General features: G+C 40.5%; 1 protein-coding gene and 1 long non-coding RNA gene across 2 annotated transcripts; both read right to left on the bottom strand.

Moving 5' to 3' along the window:
* Positions 1-487: 487 nt before the first annotated feature.
* LOC308493379 lies at positions 488-5,214 on the bottom strand. Its single transcript, XR_013992677.1, has 3 exons — positions 3,807-5,214; positions 1,616-1,720; positions 488-992 (listed from the first exon to the last, which is right to left on the bottom strand). It is a non-coding gene; the product is annotated as an uncharacterized lncRNA (long non-coding RNA).
* Positions 5,215-8,425: 3,211 nt separating this feature from the next.
* Positions 8,426-18,732, bottom strand: HNRNPU (heterogeneous nuclear ribonucleoprotein U). Its single transcript, XM_081039444.1, has 14 exons — positions 17,146-18,732; positions 16,255-16,366; positions 16,093-16,166; positions 13,958-14,097; positions 13,385-13,484; positions 12,861-12,973; positions 12,297-12,560; positions 11,903-12,022; positions 11,360-11,488; positions 11,105-11,273; positions 10,572-10,826; positions 10,090-10,274; positions 9,738-9,809; positions 8,426-9,262 (listed from the first exon to the last, which is right to left on the bottom strand). The coding sequence occupies exons 1-14, from the start codon at positions 17,777-17,779 to the stop codon at positions 9,209-9,211; spliced, it is 2,421 nt and encodes an 806-aa protein (XP_080895570.1). The 5' UTR covers positions 17,780-18,732; the 3' UTR covers positions 8,426-9,208.
* Between the last annotated feature and the right edge of the window lie 2,852 nt (positions 18,733-21,584).

The raw sequence follows: 21,584 nt of genomic DNA, 5'->3' as shown, positions 1-21,584 counted from the left end.
TACTTAAGTCATATTACACTGACATAAACAAGAAAGACGTAATTCAGTCGGCTGTCATAATTTTTTAAAAGCACCCAATATCCAACTAAATCCACAGCATGCATTCAGGAAAAAAATTCTCCCTTTCCGAAGCAACGAAATTATTTTTTTTTAAATAAATATCAACATTATTTCTCAAGAAAATCTTTTAAATAAAATACAAGCTAGAAGTCTTGCTGGTTAAAAAAATGATATGATTTTTTTAAAAAGAGACACAGTGGACAGGATTATAGCATTACTGGTCCTGTTACTTGAATATCATGGTGAGCTAAGAGCCAAGGGAGGAATGTCCTGAAACTTGCTTGCTCCAGTTCAGCTCACAAAAAACAGCATTTCCGCTCCCATGTCCATCCACCACTCGTGGCTGTTATTATGAGGGTTAGTGTACACAGGCTATGTGGTTTGCCAAATGCCCCAACTACTAGCGAATGACACTGTCAAGCACATACCTTAAGAAATTTTTATTGATCCTAATCATCTGGCAGCCACCAAAGGATGTAGACATTGATTAGGGAAGGTTATTGGAAAGGAAAATGCAGTTTGCAAAAACACCTGCCCATTCTGACACCAATCAAAGTTGAGTACAGCTTGTTATTCAAACTGATTGTGACCAAATAATTATGCTAAAAATTCTATGTGACAGTCACTTGTGTTAAGAGGTAGCACTGCCTGAGTGGGGGAAATTGATGCATATTAATCAAATCTGATTTTAATAAGCTGTTTGGGCAGGCCACTTTGTGTTCTCAGCTTCAGTTTACTCATGTATGCAACACATAAAACCAGGCAATTGGATTAAGTAACTGAAGTCCCTTCTACCTCTAGCAGACTATGATTACATCTTACCCTGAGTGAGAAGAGAAACACCTCTCTTGGCTGGTAAAAACGTCCAAGGCCTTTACCAGTAACAAGGTTAGTTTCATTTTCACAGCAGAATGATTTCACCAATTGGAGACCTGGATAAAAACAAAAGTTGTGACATACTTGGATTAGTTTTTAAATCACTGTTTACGTGATTAATACTTTGTCAGTTCTTCTTTAGTAAGACGTTACAATATATTAATAAATACTAGACTGTGTAATATATTCCAGGGTCCTTATCACACAGCTACTGGACACACCTCCTATGACACTTCCACTTCTCACCTTTCCAGTCCAATCCATTTCCTCGGCCATCCAACTTCAATTCCAAACCAATTCTATTTCCAGTGCACCTCTAGCCATGACCTGAATTCATGCCTTTGCTCAAACCGTTTCATTCCCTTTGAAGGCCTACTTCCTGTGTATTTTTCATTCTCTTGCTAGTCGCTAACCTCTTGGAATTAGTCATCTTCTCATTTAGGTTCTCACACCATTTCATCTGTTACAGTAGTTGGCATGCTCACTGGTCATTGACTTGTGCTACAAGTAGAGCCTAAGTTTCTTATCAAGAACCCTGTCAATTTTTATCTCTACATTCCCAACGAAGTGTCTGTCACAAGTCAATACATGTTAAACTGAATAACTAGCAAGTGCAGAGTCCAGGTTCCTTCTCATTCAAACACTTTTAAACTGAGGTTTTAAACTGAGAGTAACCTACCTTCCAGGCCCACTAGGAACCTCCAAGCCGCACTGCTTCCTTCATTGTTCCATTAATTCCGAAATTTCACACTAGGTGACATAGCAGTAGGTACCAGCTAAATAGCTGATTGAAATAGAATTGTGCTCATTAGTAGTTTTAGAGACTTTGGGTGGCTTATCTATCATACCTACTTGGTTAAATCTTTCTAGTGCTCTAAGCATTCCCCCCTTCCCGCACCCCTCCCCTTTGTTCTTCCTTGGCTACTTGCTCTTACATCTCAGTAAAAGGACCTCAGGGAATTAACTACAAGCTTTTTTCTGGACTTGTGATTTATATTGACCAAGCTGGGCAACAAGAATTTTGACTATTCCTGGTACCATTATTGGATTTGCAAGCAGCTCTTTAGTCTACGTACCTCTACTCCATCGCTGGTTTCCCTTTGCTTCGATTACATAATGCGAGGAGGTCTACATAATAAATTCAGGATTCCTGTTTATGCACTTTTCAGCAAAGAGCTAGGGATCAAATAGGGTTTGAATCCTTCTATTCCTAGATAAAAATCTGTTGCAGATGGGGGTCAAGGCACCCCTTAAAAAGTCATGTTAATGTATACACTGCTTTGGGTAAGCAGAAAACCTTAATAAGGAAAGTAGAAAAATTAAAACGATTGCTATAATGATTTTTAATGGTCTTCTAGAATATTTTTGGAAGCACCTTAAAGTACGGTTCAGTGGCCATCAGGTCAGTATAATGTACCAATATCCTCTACCACCCAAATACTGGTATTTACATTTACTTTGTGCATTAAGCTCCATCTTTAAATTTTTCTCTTAAGAAAAGATTTAGGGGACAAACTTATGTAGTCTTTTTCAAAGGATTACATTTTAGTTTGTAACATGAGCACTACAGATTAATGTGTTGCAAATAACTGAATCTTCGACCACTGCATTCGCCTTCCAATTCACTTCGTAAAATAAGGATGACTTTCCCCCCAAGCATTTCTACCTTGAGAAAGCTACCAGTGACACTGGGCAAGGGCTGATTTTAAGGTTCACTTTGTAAGTTTAGATTAGTTTAACAGATGGTATCTGTCCACCTTTTCCCTAGGAATAACTTCCTAAGTCCTGCCTTGGCGGGTTCCAAGTAGTGTGTATGTACTGGTTTCTTAAAGGATGAGTTTCCACGGAAGGGTTTCTACCCCTTCTATTGTGAGGACGAGTCATGTGAAAGTGAAACATGCTTTACTGTCTGAATCCAAAGCTTAGTTTGGAAACAAATGGTTTTGTAATTTTATGGTTTTTTTCCTCAGACGAATAGTTACTATGATTTTCACCTTTTACTCTGAAATTGAGTTGTCTGCTCTTCAGAAGCCATTAGATTGTTTTTAGTTGACAGAGTAGAACTCTATTTCACCAAGCAAACCCTGACAGCTTCATTTCAAATCAGTAGAGCACTGAAATCCTCTTATTTCACTAAAATACATTATTCTGTAGTACATAATCAGAAAAATTAACTTCCTCTAGGCTTCGAGTTTTTAAACTTCAGGGCAACAAGAAATTACATGCTCGTCCATGGCATAAAGGTCACAATGAACCTTCTTGTTCCTTCTATTTAGAATTTAAATTTACTTCCTAGTTGATTTTATATACTTTGTCATGAATTTTTATCACTTCATTATCCAAAAGGATCTCAATCTTTCTTTCCAAAATTTATAACCTAACAAAAAATAATTCTGCATTCTCTACTAAAAATTATTTAGTATAGGATGCAGAAAGATTCTGGGAAACTAAGGACAGGTGTTCTAATTTTTTTTGCATTAGAAAACTTAGTATTCAAACTTTACCAGTAGGGAGGGCATTAAAACATGTCTTGCAAAAAGTTAAAACAGGAGGAATAAATAAGGACCTCAAATAAATAAGGACCCATAAATAAGGACCTAAACTTAAAAGGACTCAGCTCTATTTGCATATACATTAAACCTATGCAACAGGACCAACTACTAACACACTACCAAATACTTGACTTCAGGTATGCAAAGGAGAAATTAGAAAACTCTTTTTTTTTTTTCCTATTTTAGAATCTATTCATCCGGTTACCAAATTTCTCCCATTCCCCATCTTTTTAAAATAAAGGGAGTTTTATTTAAGGTGATCCTGGAAGCCCAATGTAACAAGTGTTAAATGTACAAGCAGCAATTAATTTGGAATACCTATTGGAATCACTGGAACACACTTAGTTGGGCCCTTTTACTCTTCCACACAGCACATTCACATGGACAGACTAAGGAAAAGGAGATGAAATTTAAATCAGCACATTTTTTTTTTTGCTTTATTACTTTTCAAAAAATAATAGTAAAGTTGGAACCTTTTATTGTACTTGAACATGACTTCCATCTCCCTCAACTAACTAATAACTTTAAAAAATTATCCTGTTAGTTGCCAGATAATCCCCAATCTTTCTTCCGAAGTATTTATTTTATGGCATCCTCTCTGTATGCCTTAACACTTTAAAGCTTTTATGTCACATGAGTTAGATGTCTGTACTGGCCATCACACACTGTTGTCAGTGGCTTTGTTTTTGCTTTTAAAAAATTTTTGTCTGGTAGTAATTTGTGGCAATGCTTCTCAAGTGCTTGGCAAGCACAGACTGTTTCACTGGACAAAACTAATTTTACTTCCTGTAAGATCACTGACTTTTGAAAGGACGGCAGGAAGGACCATGCCACATAGTTCAGTGTTTCAGTGAGATGCTCTGTTAGCTCTCCAGCCTGTGGTACGTCCATATCCTCTAGTAATGCAGATACTCGGGCTGGATGTGCTCAGGAGTAACTGCTGTGCCACTGGTACTGCACACTGTCATCTTAACGGTGCATCAAGTAAGAGACTAAACTTTTCTGTTCATTTCTGTATTTACCTAGACTGTCACTGCCTCTTCTATTTTGACTACAGTAGTTATCTCATACCCACAGATCCAGCTTTGTTTAAAAGCAAAACCCCTGTTCCTTGTCAAGATGCAAGTTAATGTTGAATCCTGGCATAAAAAGGGAGAAAAAATTATATTTCTAGGCAATAATTACGTAACTACAAATTAAACACATGGTTAAGTTCCTTATCCCAATAACTCACCCAACCAAGCAGTGATTACTGATATCCTGGCCTTTCAGTTACCTGCAACATTTAACACTGGATCTACAATCACAACTAAAATTCTGATTATCTACAAAAGCCAAAAAAAGTTACTTATTCAGCGCTCCACGTGAACAGCCCGTTTTCAACCTAACTGCAGTTATGTTACAGTCTTTGAATAATTCTAGGTTAACATTATCTTCCCACCTATTTCCAATCTACCGTTACAGACTAAGTCCCTTGGGCAAGTTAAACATATTCCTTCAGCTATATTTTTAGTCAATTGACTAGGATGTGAAAGTCTGTCTATCCTTAATGTTGGTTTATGCAGTTAGCCATTTCTACCTACCTAAAGCTTTTGAACTTCAGCTGTCTGCATGGTTCAAACTATGACCCTCAAAATTTACATATTTAGCAAAGCCTAATTACATATTAAGGTGGGTTACTTCAACTGTTCCATTTCACAAACACATATGTAACTTAAACTTTTTCCTACTGCAACACATTAAAGGCCTACGTACTACATCAGTACTGGGGCTCACTTCCAAAATAATTCTCGAGGGTTTATTTTAAATAAAGGCTAGTAAAATGGGTTAAAAAGACAAAGGTCACCTCAATGTGAGTTAGCTGAGGTATTTTAAATATTTGTCTCAAACATATACTAGTAAACATAATAGTACTAGGTCAAAACTGGGGATTAGAGCAGCCTAAATACTCAAACACTAAACTGGCCACATCTCTCACCTGCAGGTTTTAGTGTAGAAGTTGAGGAATGACGAGGCCAAAAAGAAAACTCAGATTTAAAAAATATGCAAGAAAAAGGTTGATATCAGAAAGATTATAGTGCAGTTCTATTTTTAGGTTAAGTTTAGGCAATTAATGACCTGAAGATACTGTGGTTTAATGACTAATAAATGCACACTGCTATCCCTTAATGCATTGCCAGGCTGCAATATATACAATCTTGCTTTTATTACTAAAATGTTAAACCTAAAAATATGAACAATGACTAAGTTTAGACTCAAACCATTTCAAGACTTAGGGAAAAAAACAGGTTTACAAAGAGTATCGTGTTCATCTTTCCAGAATATTTCGATGAGTATTCTGGTGGGTTGGATTCTCTTACAAGTTCCATATAGTTACGTGTAGGGAGTTACAGAAAATGTTATGTCTAAACTAATACCACAAACAGATTTGGATAAATAAAGTATGTATATTTAGGCCTTCCTTAGAATAAGCTTAGTCTGGTTTTGGCTTTTTTTAAAATCATTTACACTTATAGATTGACACTCAGATCTTTGTGACATGTCTACACCACTATTAAAGCGCTATTAAAGTATTTAATCATTTTCATTTGTGCAATTGGGACCCATTATAAAAATGATCCTGAGATAAAAGGCCAATTTAGTGTTTACAAAAAACATGTCATTCGATTCCCACAACTGAGGCAAACGGTAAATACAGAACATAATCTGTCCATGATGCGAATGCCCCAGGTAGGTGAAAAGCATACTTAAAATACTGCCACCTTTCCTTGAAAAGTTTTAAGTAACTTTTCAAAGAAACATGTCTAAGAAGCTTTTGTATCTTGTTAGTGCCTAGGACATCTAGTTTCGTATTCCTCATTTCAGTAAGGATCTATCCAAAGCAAATGAGCTTATTGTTTTGTGGATTTAATATGGCTTGTCATTTCAATGTCAAATTGACTTGACTCTTGCTTTTAAGATTTCATCTTGTCTGGATGTTAGAGCCAGAAGCTGGTTACCGCCTTCTAGGTCAGAGCGCCACATCAAAGGCTAGATATGTGTAACAAGATGTAACCTACCAACAAGAGAGAACTTTCTACATCATGACAGTTCGAGTTACTTCATCTTTTCTATCTTGCAGCATTTTTTCTTTCCTGATTAACCTCTTTATGCTGTTTTCACACTACTGTAGCTGACCAATCTGATCCGATTCTTGACTCGGGACGATAGGTGTTAAATACCTACCTAACTTTCTAGTGAAAGGCACAGCAATCTCACAGTAAGTTTTCTCTAGGTATAGTTGGGACATTTGTTCAGAACTATACCTGTTATGTTTAGTGTTTTGCTTGCCAGAGGGAGGTGGGCAAGGGGAAAGGTGAATAAACCAAGTTTCTCATCATTCATAGCTTATTCTGCCGAACTTGGCATTTCTTATATTTCTCACTTTTGCTTGCTATTTGGTGTATTCCCTTTTGAATTTCTTAAACACTTCCTAAGATTATTTCTTTTCGTGCAAACCTAGACATTAGTGTTAATTCTGATCTCGATTTTATTCCTTAAAACTAACATTTTCCTGAACAGCACTGTTATCTATCCCATTTCTCTTCCCCAAACTGTCTGGGCTACACAGCATGACAAATCTACTAAACAGTGTTATCTGACCATTACTTTCCCACTGCAATTAATTATTAGAATACAAATTCCTTAATAAGCAATTTTAAACTACAAGGAACTTAAGATTTTTTTCAAGGCAGCTACCTAAACATAAGGATACCTAAACACCGATGAGCAACAAAGTTTGAATTCCCCCCGGGGTTTAAGTCTACGCAATCCTAGTAATAATCTATACTGACAAGTAGCTCATGCCAATGATTGCTAGCAGTAAGCTAATTGCTAAGAAAATGAAAGTCCTTGAGACACTGCCTTACAATAAGTATTCTTAATGGTGATTCTAAGATTAGCCCTTGTTCCATACAATTCTCAACTGATCCTACACCATAATCTAAAACTCAACTCCAGCTCAGTTTGTACTGAGAAAATTCCTAGCTGTATAAATGAAAAATCTGATTTCAAATGGCTAAAACAAAAATCTAAGCAATCAAATAGACAAACCTAAACTTACCAGAAGCAACCTAAAACACCAACAAAACACTAAATTTTAGTTCTACAGTTTGACTCCTGATTCCTCACTTCACATTAGTGAGGTTCCTTTAGAAGATTAAGTGTTCTGTGCAAACCCAATAAAATTACAATTAGGGGATCTAATGTCATCACAGCTACAGTTAAGTTAGCAGTGTTGTGTAGTAGTGAAATCAATGACTGGCTTGCATGATGGCTTCTAAAAGCATCTGTTCCCAGAGTTTTATGTATTATTTATGTATATAAAATAATCAGTTGAGGACAGCCATTAGCATTTTGTAATGATCAACTGCGTGTTAACTTCTCCCAGCCATTACCTTTTTCCCCTCGTTAAATGTTAAGTCATCTGCGGGGGAGGGGAAGGGAAGAATTCAACTTTACTTCATAATTAAAATCAATTGTCAGCATACATTTAAGTTTTTAAAACCTAAATGTTCCAAGTACAGAGTAAAGAATAAGCTGTCCAGAAAGCACACACTTAAATTTTCTCCTCTTGGGAGTTTTTATATAAAGGGATTTTGAACCTTGATGGCGAGAATCCCAAAACAAGAGTAAAATGAATTCTTTTTATTGCAAACAAACGTCTAAATTAATTTCTCCACCCACTTTCTTTAGAAAGAAAAAGAAATCAGCAGGCTAAGGAGATACCCATTCAAGAACTGACATGATTAAAAATTAAGATATAAATGGGTGACTCACAATTGCATTAGCTTACAAAGATGGTGGAGGTAACTACTACAAGCACACTAGTTATACAGTATTTTGTGGGAGAAGGGCATACAGACATAGCTAACTTCATATAGATCCCATTAGACAACTGGATTTACAACAAGTTTTTTTAATAAGAAATGGGCAAAGCCAGCTTTCTTTTCAGAATCAAAATGCAGAACAAATGGAAAAATTATGGTATTTAACCTTCACAAGTTTGAGCCTCCACAATAATGCAACCAAGTTTTACATTTTTAACAGCCCTTCTACATACACTCCATCTTCTCTATGTTGGTTTCAAGTTTTATCTTCAATTATGCCAATTCCACTGTTATTTAAAAAGAAAGACTTCCCAGTTATTGTCAGAAACTACTGTTTAGCTTACCCCCTCCACTACTCAGCAAACTAGAGAGAGGATGGAGTGTAATATGAGCAGTACAGAGTCTTATGCAATTCATGAGGACCACTTAGTCCTTACATGAATCTGGTTGCTAACATTTCTATTATTATATTGTGACAATGACTCCCGACTGTTATCTCTGTGAGAAATGGGGGGAGTAAATTCTTAATAAAAGACACCAGGTACAAAGCAACATTTTACTTTTGTGATAAAAAAAAAAGTCACATTTTACAGATAAAATGTAGAACCCTGAAATACTGACACATTCTCTTATCGTGCACAATGCTGAGGTTCTCTTACGATTCACTTTAAAACTGCAATTAAAAATGTACAAAAAAGAAAAGAAAAAAAATCAACCCACAAAGCTTCTAAAAAAGGAACCCGCAGGCACTTCCTCTTGTGGAATGTTTAAAAAGTTAGCCTACTAAAGAAAACAGTCGACTTCTTGTGAAGGTTTTGGAGAAATATGTATCAGTTCGTTTTATTTGGGTATTCAATAATATCCTTGGTGATAATGCTGACTCCATGGCTTCTGACCCCAGAATTGCTGTAAGAGAAAATTTTTTTTTTAAAGAAAAAACATCAATAAGCCACTCAAACTGCTTTTAGGAAATGACAATGAATCTAATTCAGAGTAATTGCTGGAAACAAATTTATACCTGTCATACCTCTGATTTCTATCAAACCAGATTCAGTTAGTATTAATATCCCATTATTATCAATAGACACATTACAAAAGAAAACACATCAGGACTTGGTTAGTTTATACAATTAAAGCTAGTAGTAAAAAGAACCTTATGTATTAAATATTATCACTTAATTAAAAATATTAAGGTACAGCAAACTCCAACCTATTTTGCCTTTAAAAGATAAGATTATGGCTACAACTGCAACACAATTCACACTGCCCTGTTAACACTTACAAACACTTCAATCCCTGGATAAAATACATCTTTTTGAAGACTGATTCTTCCGAACTCATAATACAATTAATGTACATAAGCACGTAAGAAATTACTTACACCCTGCTGCCACTGGTTGTAGCCCTGAGATTGATTTTTGTAGCCACGATTGTTTCCTCGACCTCTGAAGTTCTAAAAAAAGAAGAAAAAAAACACGTAAGAACTCAGAGTATACTTCTTAGGAGGTTTGCACCTGGGAGGGATGAGGGAGCACAGCACAGAAATGGACAGTTGCTAGTTAGTGCACCTGAAAAATCAAAATTAATAAAATGGACTCCTTTTACTACCATCCCTTTTCTTATGTCAATGCAGTGTTCCCTACACTTCTTGCCGAGGCTAGGCAACATAAGTCACATCTTTTCAGACTAATTTATACTGATAATCAGTGCCTGCGGGGCTTGGAAATCATTACCTGGTTGTAGTTCCCTCTGTTGGGCATTCCACCTCTGTTGTAGTTCCCTCTGTTTGAGTAACCACCTCTGCTGGGGAAAACAGGGCCACGAGGGTATGGATAGCCAATGCCACCACTTCCACCACCACCGCCACCTCTCTGTGGCATATTGCCCCTCCTGTTATATCCACCACGATTTCCAGGAGCTAAAAACAAGAAACATATAGTTTATGGTGTCATGCCTCCTTTACACGACTCAGGGTTCTTTCTGCACCATTCCTCTATTTTAGGAGAAAAGTAATGTTTTGTTTAACCATTCACACAACCTATGTGGTATGTTACCAAATCCCATTAAGACTTTAAACTAGTCACTAGGGCAGCTGGGATCGATCTGAGAAACACATTTCCTGTTCAATTCAGCTAAATAACATACAGGCCCCCGTTAGAACATCATCACTCGTTTCAACCTTGAACCAAATAGACACAACTCCAAGTGAACTTGCCTCCTCCTCTGAAGTTCCCCCCACGCATATTGAAGCCACCGCGTCCTCTATGGCCACCGCCTCTGTTAAACTGGTTCTTGCCACTCTTATTTTTATTGCTCTTCTTTGAGCCAGTGTTCTGTTTCTTTTCTGGTGGAAGAGCCTTTTTACTTTCTTCCTTGTACTGCTCCAGAAGTTTTTGCGCTTCCTCCTTCTGAAGTTCAACATAGGTTATTTCATCAAAGCACTCAGCTACCTCTGGCAGCGTGAAATTTCCTACAAGGAATAGAGTCAGACTGACTTAAACACCCACTACACACATTCACAATCCTTCAGCCTACTAATTCTTTAATGGCTTTAAGTTTTTCAATATACATGACAACACCTACTCCTAGTTTAGTAGCACTTTTTCCCTAAAAGTAGAAACAAGCCAAACATACTCATTTACAAAGAGTAAACATAGCTCCTGAAACAGTATCACTAGCAGAGAATGTTAAGCTGACAGATGTAAGCCACATAACAAGATTTAACACAGTAACAATTAAACTCCATGCCTTTCATTTTGAGGACCGCGTGTTCTGGTAAGTCTTTTCCCTCCACTTCCGCTTTCTTCTGTGTCCTCTGCTTATAGTCTTCATCCTTTGGGCAAACTACGACAGCTTTTCGTTGAAAGCCTGCAAACAGGCACATCTTTCTCCTCTGGGCAGCAGCAGACACATTTGTCTTAAAAACAAACAAAAACACAAGTTAAGTTTATATACCAAACCCAATTTTTAGTTACTTTTTTCAACTTCAAAGCTACAGCTTACCTGATCCAGAATGAAATTTCGCTTCTTACGGGCAGCAATTTCAATAAACTTTCCAAGACACTGTGGAGCTCTCTGCAACAGCGTGTTCAGTTTTCCAGTATCTGCCATTTGCTTCTTAAAGCCTGCCACCTATTTTTAAAAGTTAAAAATTTCCTTTGAACTTCTGAATCTCAAGCTAAGCTTCATATTAGCTTAGATCTATATGGAAAGCAGGCAGCATTTTAAATGTTGCCTTTTCCCAACTACTGCTACAAATAAAGTCAGTAGTATCACGTAATAAGACCCTATGCTATTCAATTTTTTTAGCTGCTAGATGTTAAGAGTTCAAGAAATTCTTTAGAAAAGACAATGATGCCTAGTCATTGAAAGGCAGTTTACCTTCCAGATAAAAAGCCCACACTTAAGTAACCAACTTAACTTGCCCAGAGTCCTATCTCTAAGATACTATACTATCAAAATAGACAAGAACAGACAAAAGAGTTAATCAGAATACTTCCCAGTCTTTTAAAAATGCTGAGATCCTGCCCTAAACATTTTACTTACCATCATTTTATCCATTATGGTATTTGTTCCAAGAATGTTGTATTTGCCAGGATTTTCTGCCGCATGTTTAGTAACCCAGGTAGTTTTCCCAGCTCCTGGCAAGCCAATCATCATAACAACCTACAATGGAAAGGTACGTTATTTCACTGTCTAATCATTAGAAACCATGTAGTAATTTAAAAAGTATTTTCACAGCCCTATAAGTAATTTTTGTGGAAAAATTTAACACTCCACACAAAGGGAGAAGGTAGCTAAGAAAAATTACAGAAAGCAACAGAAATGCGACAAAGTAAATGAAACAGACCAATCGCCTAGCTATTCTAAATGTCATTTTTGTCAAGTAAATGCAATGCTCAAATGCTTAAAAAAAAAAAAACCCAGAAAAAACACTTACTTCACAATCTTTCTTCTCTTCAGGCCCCTTTGGACCTCTAACTCGGTCCTCCAAGGGGACATTCTGGATAAAAGTATAGTCTTCAGGTATTGGAAAATATGGCTTTTCCTTCTGACCAAAATTAAATTCAACAGCGCAGTTGTGGCAGAGAACATGCGGAAAGAGTGGCCGTCCAGCAAGAACTTCCTTACTGATTTTAAAGGCAATGCCAAGATCTTGTCCATTCTTTGCATAGGAGAGTTCTACTTCATCACTTTCAAAGTTCTGTTAATGGGGGAGAGGGAATAACAGTTTGAATCTGCTTCCTATAAGCCTGCTAAAAAACTTTAAAATTCAAATTAGAAGTGAAGCTTATCCTGTGGAAAATATTAAGAGCTTTCTGATAGTCACATACAATGAAACACCAAATCCAGAAGCATAAACATTTACATAAGACTAAATTTTCAGGTCAACTTAATGCTAAGTAGTTTTTAATCAACATGAGTTAGTGAATTCTGACATATAGCTTTAAAAAGAAACCCTAGCTTATAACTTGCCACTTATAAAAATTTAGCTATGACTTACAGCAAAACATGTAATCACATCATTTTCATCAAACTTCTCTCCATAATCTTCAGTCTCACAGTTGCATGTTTTTATTCCTTTTAGGGAATACCCGTAAGAAAATTCTTCTTCACCTAAGAAAATAATTAACTACTATGAAGTCTACTTTTCAAAACAGTCCAATGACCCACATATTTTAATATTCAAGTTGTGAAGTTCAAGAAAACGACTATATAACCTAATCTTCTGTTACTTTAACTTTATACTAGATATGCAATTAATGAACTAGGGAGGTTATACATATAATTTAGTTGACAAATTGCATAACATGGGTAACATTCTATCTTAACCACTGATCATATTACAAATAACCACAAAGAAAAGTAAAATCTAGCCTGTGCCTACTACATACTAATGTTATTTATCTCATTAAAATGTTAACAGAATGGACAGAACCGGGCAAGTTTTGGAATGCCTTCTACTGTAACTACTGAAATCAGACCCTAAACACTCATGAGCACATGGTACTCAAATGGAAACTTTACCAAGCAACATTCCACTTGTGGTTAGAGACCAGCCAATCCGAACTTCATGTATGTCAATATCTTTTGTATATAAATGCCTTACTGGGATCTTCTCTGTAACCTGAAAACCAAATCATAAATAAGTAAACTAATCCAAAAGATAAATCCTGGAACCCTAGTTTATTTTATTTGAGTCACAGGCTAACTCTTCTCTGGCTACTAATACAAACACACTCACTCTACCTCAGCTTCCTCCCCAACATTTGCTAAGAACTTCAGAAAAAAAAAGAATCATGCAAGGGCTTACACGAATAACTAAAAATTGAAAAGGTCTAAGTACTTGGTTGATTCACATTTCAAAGAACAGTTAATGTTTAAAATTTACATATTTTCAACGCTCAATTTTTTCCTCTGGAACAAAACCAGGAGCCTAACTGAATTTTTAAATAGGTGGTTAGTCTTTTCAAATGCCCAATAAAAACAAACAAAAAACAGCACCCATAAAATATAAAGTTCCACAAGCACCTGATAGTGTCACACAAATGAAAACTTACACACGTTATTTAAAAAGTAAAATCACAAAATTGCATTTACCTTCATTTCAAAACAGACTTTGCCTTTTGACACACCATAAGATGCCCTTCCTCCAGCCCAAAGAAAAGCAAAACTCTCCATAGTAAGAGAAGAAGCACTGAGGCGATCTCTTGATATTTTAAAATGCAGATCACAATTATCTGTAAGTATACCAATGCCATATTATTTCTTTCAACATCCAACATAAACATATCTGCTATGTAGACAAAACTTGGTTATTAAAATTTTCATTCTAAATGCTGCATAGAACGTTTTTACAGATCATGGTGTTCTAAATTTTCAGTTTAAGCCCCACTCCCACCAAGTCACTCTTGCCAAATTATGAACTAAAGTGTAAACTACCTATAAAACTAAGAAATACCAAAGCTCAACAGGCGTATTCTTATTCTAAGTATATAAAATAAGACAATGTGACATTTAATACATACCTGCTCTGCTCTTTACCTTGATTTAGAGGCAAGCAGTAGAGGATAGCAGGAAATCAAAGTGAAGCATGCCAGACCAGGTAGAATTTACCAGTGCCACAATAAAACTGAAGGGAGGCCATGACCAAGTATTTTTAAATAGGAGTATGAGCTGTTGATCCTGCAGGGGCTCTAGATCCTAAATTCTGTTCTAAAATTTGTGAAGAAAGCAACCTCAACCTACAAAGCACAAACCTGATTGTCTAACCCTCTTACTACTACAGGACTTTAGGTCTCTTTCCCCAGGCTTGCCTGTTAGTCAACAATACAGGATTATCCACTTCCGGGATTATCCAAATCTTTAACCTTTGGGTCACTGGCTTATTAGCATGCACTTTCCCCAGAGTTCTCACTTGAGAGCTAAAGTTAGAAAACTGTTTTCTTAAGTAGTTTTTATCCTTGAGAGAAAAGCAAATCTCAAGTTTAGAACTGCCCTTAAATTAGCTTTGCTCTTAAAATTCCTGACCATTATTGATAGAATTTTCAATGACAAATTGTGTTTGAACCCAACATTACACTTATATATTCCTAAGTGATCAACTAAAAAGCCTGTGTATTTCGTAAGTGATGAATACCTTCTCGAATCACCGCTTCAGTATCTTGCCAATACCTATAGTTTATATTTAAGCAACTGAATTTAATATAAAACTTTCAAATCAGCTGACTACTGCTTTTCCATGTGCATTTTTTTTTTATAAAGACTACTCCACTACCTTACTAGGTGTAAAGGGTACTCAGTAAGACATCAAATTTTACACTTACATTCTTACATATCTGAATAAATACAATTTGTATTCAAAACACAAAAAGTCTAAGCTTCCACTCCCTAGGATCTACAGAGCAGGTTGACATCTTATTTTTCGAACAATTATTTCTACCTTTTGTTCTGCTTTATCACTGAAAGAATTGTACATTCTGATCAATACTAAACCAACAAAATTTCTTTGCGATAAAAAAAGAATTACAAATCTGACAGCCACGGCCCATTTAGAGGTTTGCAATACTTCCTCATACTCAATTGCAACCCAACTGGGTAAAGTAGCAGTATTTACAGCGCTGCCATTGATACCATTCGCTGCTGAAGAAAGCTAGTGGCCCAGTGATAGCCCACTGCTGCTGCCCCAGGTCTTTGGAAGAAATCAACTTATGTTAAAGCAGCAGCTACTGAACTGGAATTGAGAACAAAAGAGCAGTTATTGAGAAAATAATATTACAATCTTTTAGTATAGGGAATATACTTGTGTGCTAGTGGGAGAAGTCATTAATAAATATTTAGTCCAAATAGCTCACTTAATATAATTCCACACAAAGAAATGAAATTACTTTATAGAAGCAGCCCATAAGGACAAGTTATAGGTAGTCTTACAAGCTTTCATTAGCTAACTAATCAAAATTGGCATTAATTTTACATTCCTACGAAGGAGAAATTTCAAGTAATAAGAAAATATTACAAAATGGCTAGAACCCGTAAAATTATCAACACAACACAAGTGCTGCTATACTGAGTAGTCCGGTATCGGAATGTCATCATCTCCCTGCCTCAAAAACCGTGTTTCTTCTCACTTTTCTGCACCCCAGTTCAATGTTACATTACGGTTTCTAACACGTGGAACCCCCAAATTACAGCCCCTGACCACTGAGGGAGGACAGGGCAGAAGCAGCTTCACTTACAAGTGTCAAGACAAACCACTGTGTCATCGAAGTGTTCGTCTTCTTCCTCGACAGGCGGCTGGGGAGACTTGGCTCTGAAAGACAACATGGGCCCCTGACACGGCTTTCCCCACCAAGGGAGAGGGAATGAATGGCGAGCCACGCCGGGGGCGCGTCCGCTACCTGCTGTACTTGTTTTCTTCAATGTACTCAAAGTATCCTCGGCCATGGTCTTCCCGCGGTCGTTTAACGCCTCTCTTTTTATCTCCGCCCTTCTGCTCTGTTTTGCCGTCTCCTACAACACACAACGACGCCCCTCCTTAGGAGGCCGAGCCGCCGACGCCACCGAGAACACCCTTTTGTCTGGAGACGCAAAGCAGCTCGCCATTTCCTCGCTCCTGTCTGGAAGCGCGTTCCAACAACGACCCCCACGAGCCCTCAAACGATCGGCTCGGAATGGGGCGGAAATGAGGGACGCCGTCCACACACGACCGATTTTGCCAGCCCGTTGGAAAATTCGAGAAAGCGGAGGAAAAAGCAGCGCCGCACGGGCCGAGCCCACGTGCACCCCGCGGAGGGCCCGGGAAGGCGGGAGGGGCCGGGCCGAGCCCGCGCGGCCTCCCTCCCCCCCTCCCCTCCCCCACCCGCCGGCCCGCGCTCCCCGCGGCCGCAGCGCACGAGCTTCCGCCCCGCTCTCCGCCCCCGGCCCCGCCCGCCGGAAGTGACGTCACGCGAGCCCCTGCGCTCCGCGCACAATACGCGGCCCAGCGCCGCCGAAGCGCGCCCGCCCCGGGCCCTCGGGCCTCTCCCCTCCCCCCGGGACATGTGCCCGCACCGCGCGCACGCCGCGCGCGGCGCCTCCCCCGCCAGCGGCAGCTGCGGCTCCCCTGGCTCCCGAGCCACATAATGGAGGCGCTGGCAGCCCCGCCACACGCCGCGAGCCCGCGGCCGCGCGCTAAGCCGGGCTTCCCCGCGCCCCTCCTCCGCCGGGGCTCCCTCCCCGCCGGGCCCCGCGCCGCGCGCCCACGCAGCACCACCCGCTGCCGGGGCCCCGGGCGCCCGCCGGCCTCTTACCTCCCGCCTGCGGCTGGCCCTGCCGGGCCCCGGGCGGCGCCACCGTCACGGCGAACAGCGAGGTGGGGCCGCTGCTCTTGCCCGCCGCCTCCTTGGCCGCCCCGCGCTGCGCGGCGGGCTGTTGCTGCGGCGCCGCCGGCGGTTGAGCCTGCTGCTCCCCGTGCCCGTTCTCGTCGCCCGCGCCCTCCTCCTCGTCGCCCAGCTCGTCCTCCCCCTCCTGGAAGCCCTGGTCGTCGCCGTTCTCGTCCTCGGACGCGGCCTCCTCCTCCTCCATCGGGCCCGCGTCGGCCGCCCCCGCCGCGCCGTTCTCCTCCCCCAGCTCCATCTGGTTGCCATCCAGCGCGGCGATGCCCTCCTCCTCCTCCTCCTCCTCCTCCTCCTCCTCGTCGCCGCCGGTCGCGGCCTCCTGCTCGAGGCCTGCTCCCGAGCGCCCGGCCGAGTCCCCGCCCAGGTCGAGGCTGCCGTTCCCGGGCTCCATGGCGGGGCGGCCCCCGGCCTCCTCGTCGTCCAGCGCGGCCTGGAGTCGCTCCATGAGCTCGGCCTTGAGGCCCTTGTCGGACAGGCGCCGCTTCTTGAGCTCCTCTTTCAGCTCCGACACCTTCAGCTTTTTTACATTAACAGGCGAGGAACTCATGGTGAGGGCCCCGATTCCCCGCTAGGCGCTGCCTCGAACTCGGCTCCGCTCCCTCGGCCACTGGTGGCGGCTGCTGCGGCTGCTCCTCGGCCCGGGCGGCGGCTGCGGCTGGAGGGGGGTTCGTGCTGCAGAGCGGACCCGCCTGGTGTCGAACGGCGCCAATTCCTTTCACCGAGTTCGCGAGGGAGACGCGGAGACTCGCCTGGCGTGAGCGAGCACGCAACGTCCTCTCGCCGGGGCGGCGCCGCGCACGTATTATAGCCGCCCCGCCCCCTGCGCTGACGGGCGTGCTGCGCAGGGGGGAAGCCGGAGCGCGCCCGCGCGTGGCCCGCCCATCGCCGTGCTGACCTCCCCGCCCCCACGCCCAACTCCGGGCGGGGAGCGCGGCCCGGGCCGCGCAGTGCGCTTCCGACTGGGACTGAGCAAATGGAGGGAAAGGAAACCGCCTTTCGGTTAAACCGACCCGCTGCGACAACTATTGGCCTTGCTAGTCCCTCGGTGGCGGTCCTCGTTTTGCTCTCTGCCTGTGCAGCCCCGAGGCTGCTTTTCTCCCAATGCTTTCAGGCCTCACGCTGGCGGTTTCAATTTCCAATCCTCCACCATTTCTTCCATCTTAGGTTTGCCTTCTCCAGCTATTTGTTTCGATTTTTCCGTTTTGATGTGGGCAACACAAATGGGCAATTACTACACGCAGGGGTTTTTCTTCCGCTGGATGTTGGGTTGAATTTTTCCAAGTCCTGCCTGGGAATTGGATTTTAAATTCGGGAGGGGCGCGGGCCGAGCCTTTCTTTTGTCTCTGCCACAACCCCCGGTGCACGGCTTGGGAGACAGAGGTTTGCCTGCTCCATGCCGCACAGCGCACTGGAGGGGCCTTGTCTTGGCAGCTGCTCGCGTGCTATTAACAGCCACAGACATGAAGCCTCAGACTTGCATTTCTGGGTGTTCTCTACCCACCTACCAAAAAAATAAATAAATAAAAATCGTAAAACATTCTGTCCCACTTAGGACCTGGTCGTCCAGGTGTCAAGTCCCAGCTAAACCTGACCCTTCGGTGCTCTTCATACTCCTGTAGAAATACTCTTGACCAAATCCTCCTGACACTAACAAAAACGTGTCAAAAATAAAGGGCGGTGATTTTGTAAAAAGAAAAAGAGAGTATCACCCTCAAAATCTGTTATTTTGGTGTCTTTTAGAAGTAATTTTTTCTTTACCAAATAAAAGGTGTGTTGCGTTCATGAGGTTTTAGGTAGGGGGACCAGAATTTAGATTTGTGGGGGACGTAAACATCTGAAACCTCAGAGAATCTGCACAGTGACCAGCCAGTGTTCCACTATCTCTGACCAAGGAGGTCTGTTATACCCACTGTTTGATGCTTTAGCTGGCACAATAATGCGGCCCCAATATTAATTTGAAATTTGGAAAAATATACATGTAAACTTTCCCATAGCTAGTATGTTTTAACTGATTGATTTTATTATTTTTTTAAGTTTCTTTTCGATAGCCTTTAAGAAACATGTATTTTTCCAGGCAGTAGTATATAAAGATGAAATATTAACATTCGTAAAATGATTTGAGTTGAAATTAATGGACCATGTACAGTACTGGTAATTCTCAATTCAGGTTACTGGAGGTAGAAGGGATAGCACCCAAAATAGGAACTTCCAAATAGTGCCAAAAACTCTTGTTAGCCTTTGGTTACAATGTCCTTGGAGCTTGTAAACAAGTCACAAACTGGAATTTTAACTTTTCAAATTCTTTGCCCGTGTTCAAAAACGGGAAGAGAGCCACAGTAGGCTTACATGTTCACAAACTGAATAATTAGTCTCTTAATGAATCAGAGTTAAATATAGTTGGTATGACGGTCCTTTAAGTTTGTAAGTGTCCTTAGATATTTACATTTTTAAACTATGAAAATAAAGTTTATGTATCTAAACATCTTTATAATAATCATTGTTGTGTAGGTTAAATCAGTTGTAATAATAAACATGAAATATAACTGTAGATGGACAGGAGATAGTTCCATAGCTTTAACTCCAAGAGCTTTGCAGACTTTTTGAGCTCGATGTAGCCTGGAGAACATCTTCAGTCTGCTCAGTTTACAGCCCAGGTTACAGAGGCTCTCCCTCTCACCCCAGTGCTCCTTCATTACAACTGGGCCTTCTTAAACAACATTGGAAAGAAAAACAGTTTTTGTAAAACTGTCGAGCCATCACCTTACATTCTGTCCTTTCTACAAAGGGGTAGAATCTACTTTACCATTTGAAAGTACATACAATGATAATTTTACTAATTGTTTTAGCTTCTCTCTCTCTCTCTTTTTTTTTTTAACTTTTATTTATTTTAAGTGTGTTTTTCCCGGACCCATCAGCTCCAAGTCAAGTAGTTGTTTCAGTCTAGTTGTGGAGGGCACAGCGCACAGTGGCGCTTATGGATCGAACCAGCAACCTTGTTGTTAGGAGCTCTGCACTCTAACCTACTGAACTAACGTGCAGCCCCTGTTTTTGCTTCTTATAGTTTAATGCTATCATGATTGTCCTGTTCTACAGAGACAATAGATCACTTCCTCTAAATCGCTGAGGGACCTATAAGGAACTTAAGATTCCCCCTTTTCGAAATCCTAGAGACGACCAAGAATACAGAGTGGAAGAGGGGACACATTAATTCTCAGTAGCAAAAAGGGATTAGACAATTACCATGGGTACTAGATCTACGAGAGAGCATTACAAAGTTGGGGTACTCAGAACACATAGTTTACACTTTGAGGCTGCAGCAAAGGTGTGTACATACCTGCTATGGTTCACTCGGCAAATACATTTTTGAGCATCTTCTCTAAGACAGGCACTGGTCTCCTAGAACTACAGCGATGAACTACGTAATTATGCCTTCACTCTCTTAGGGAGAGTAGTCAACAAATATAAAATAGGGATGGTAACAAGTACTACAGGGAAATAAAAAACAGGAGAGGGACAGGTGGACTGAGTGGGGGGAAGTTTTTCAGCTATAAATAAAGTGGTCAAGGAAGCCTAAGAAATATGGTAACATTTGAGCAAACATCTAGAAGAGGTGGAGGGAACAGTAAATATAGAGGCCTGAGAGGAAAGATCGGAAGTGAGATCAGAGAGTTAAGAGAGAAGAGGGGAGGTAGAGATAGCAAGCAACCTTGTAGGTGGTTTTGTAAGGACTTTGCTTTGCCTCAAAGAGAGGAAAGACATTAAAGGCTGATTCGTAGTGAAGTGCCATGAACTGATAGGAATGCTAAATTCAGTGGACTCAAGATGCTATTCCATTTAACTCTATTTTTTTTTTTTGGGTCTAACACAAGAAGCCCAATTTAAGTTAATGAATGAAGCAAGAAATATGGTGAGATAAATTTCCAATCTTCTTACAAAGATGTAAGAAAGTATAGGTACCTCCAAATTGTAATGTGTTAAAAGTACATTTTCAAATAGAGAAATAGGAAAGCCCAGCTGAAAGGGAGGATGTACCCAGTTCTCGTTAAAAGTGCAAACTTAGAAACAGACAGATCTGGATTGCAGTGCCATCCAGAGCACCTAGTAGCTGGTCCCAGGTAGTAGCTAGTATGTGATCTTGCACAAGCTTTGTATCTCTCTATGCCTGAGTTTACTCATATATAAAATGATACCTGCCTCATGAGGTTGCTGGGAAAATTCAGCCAGGTGATGAACATAAACTCAGGGTACAGTTCTGGGCACCCAGTAAGAGCTCAAAAAATATTAGTCTTCATTAGATACACCAAGCAGTTTAATGAACTTAATAAAATCTGTGATTGGATTGTTAATATCTT

Source organism: Rhinolophus hipposideros (assembly GCF_964194185.1).
Source record: "Rhinolophus hipposideros genome assembly, chromosome: 26".
In the NCBI taxonomy this organism is placed as follows: domain Eukaryota; kingdom Metazoa; phylum Chordata; class Mammalia; order Chiroptera; family Rhinolophidae; genus Rhinolophus; species Rhinolophus hipposideros.
Note: the sequence above shows the minus strand (reverse complement) of the source record. Positions and strands in the feature narration are given on the sequence as shown.

Bases quoted from the DNA above. Each gene is read 5' to 3' on its own strand.
- HNRNPU (XM_081039444.1), bottom strand. From the start codon at position 17,779: ATGAGTTCCTCGCCTGTTAATGTAAAAAAGCTGAAGGTGTCGGAGCTG. The intron at 16,367-17,145 runs GTAAGAGGCCGG...TGTGTGTTGTAG, and splicing joins GGGCCAGCCGCAGGCGGGAG to GAGACGGCAAAACAGAGCAG. The intron at 12,974-13,384 runs GTAAAGTTTCCA...TTATTTTCTTAG, and splicing joins CACAAGTGGAATGTTGCTTG to GTGAAGAAGAATTTTCTTAC.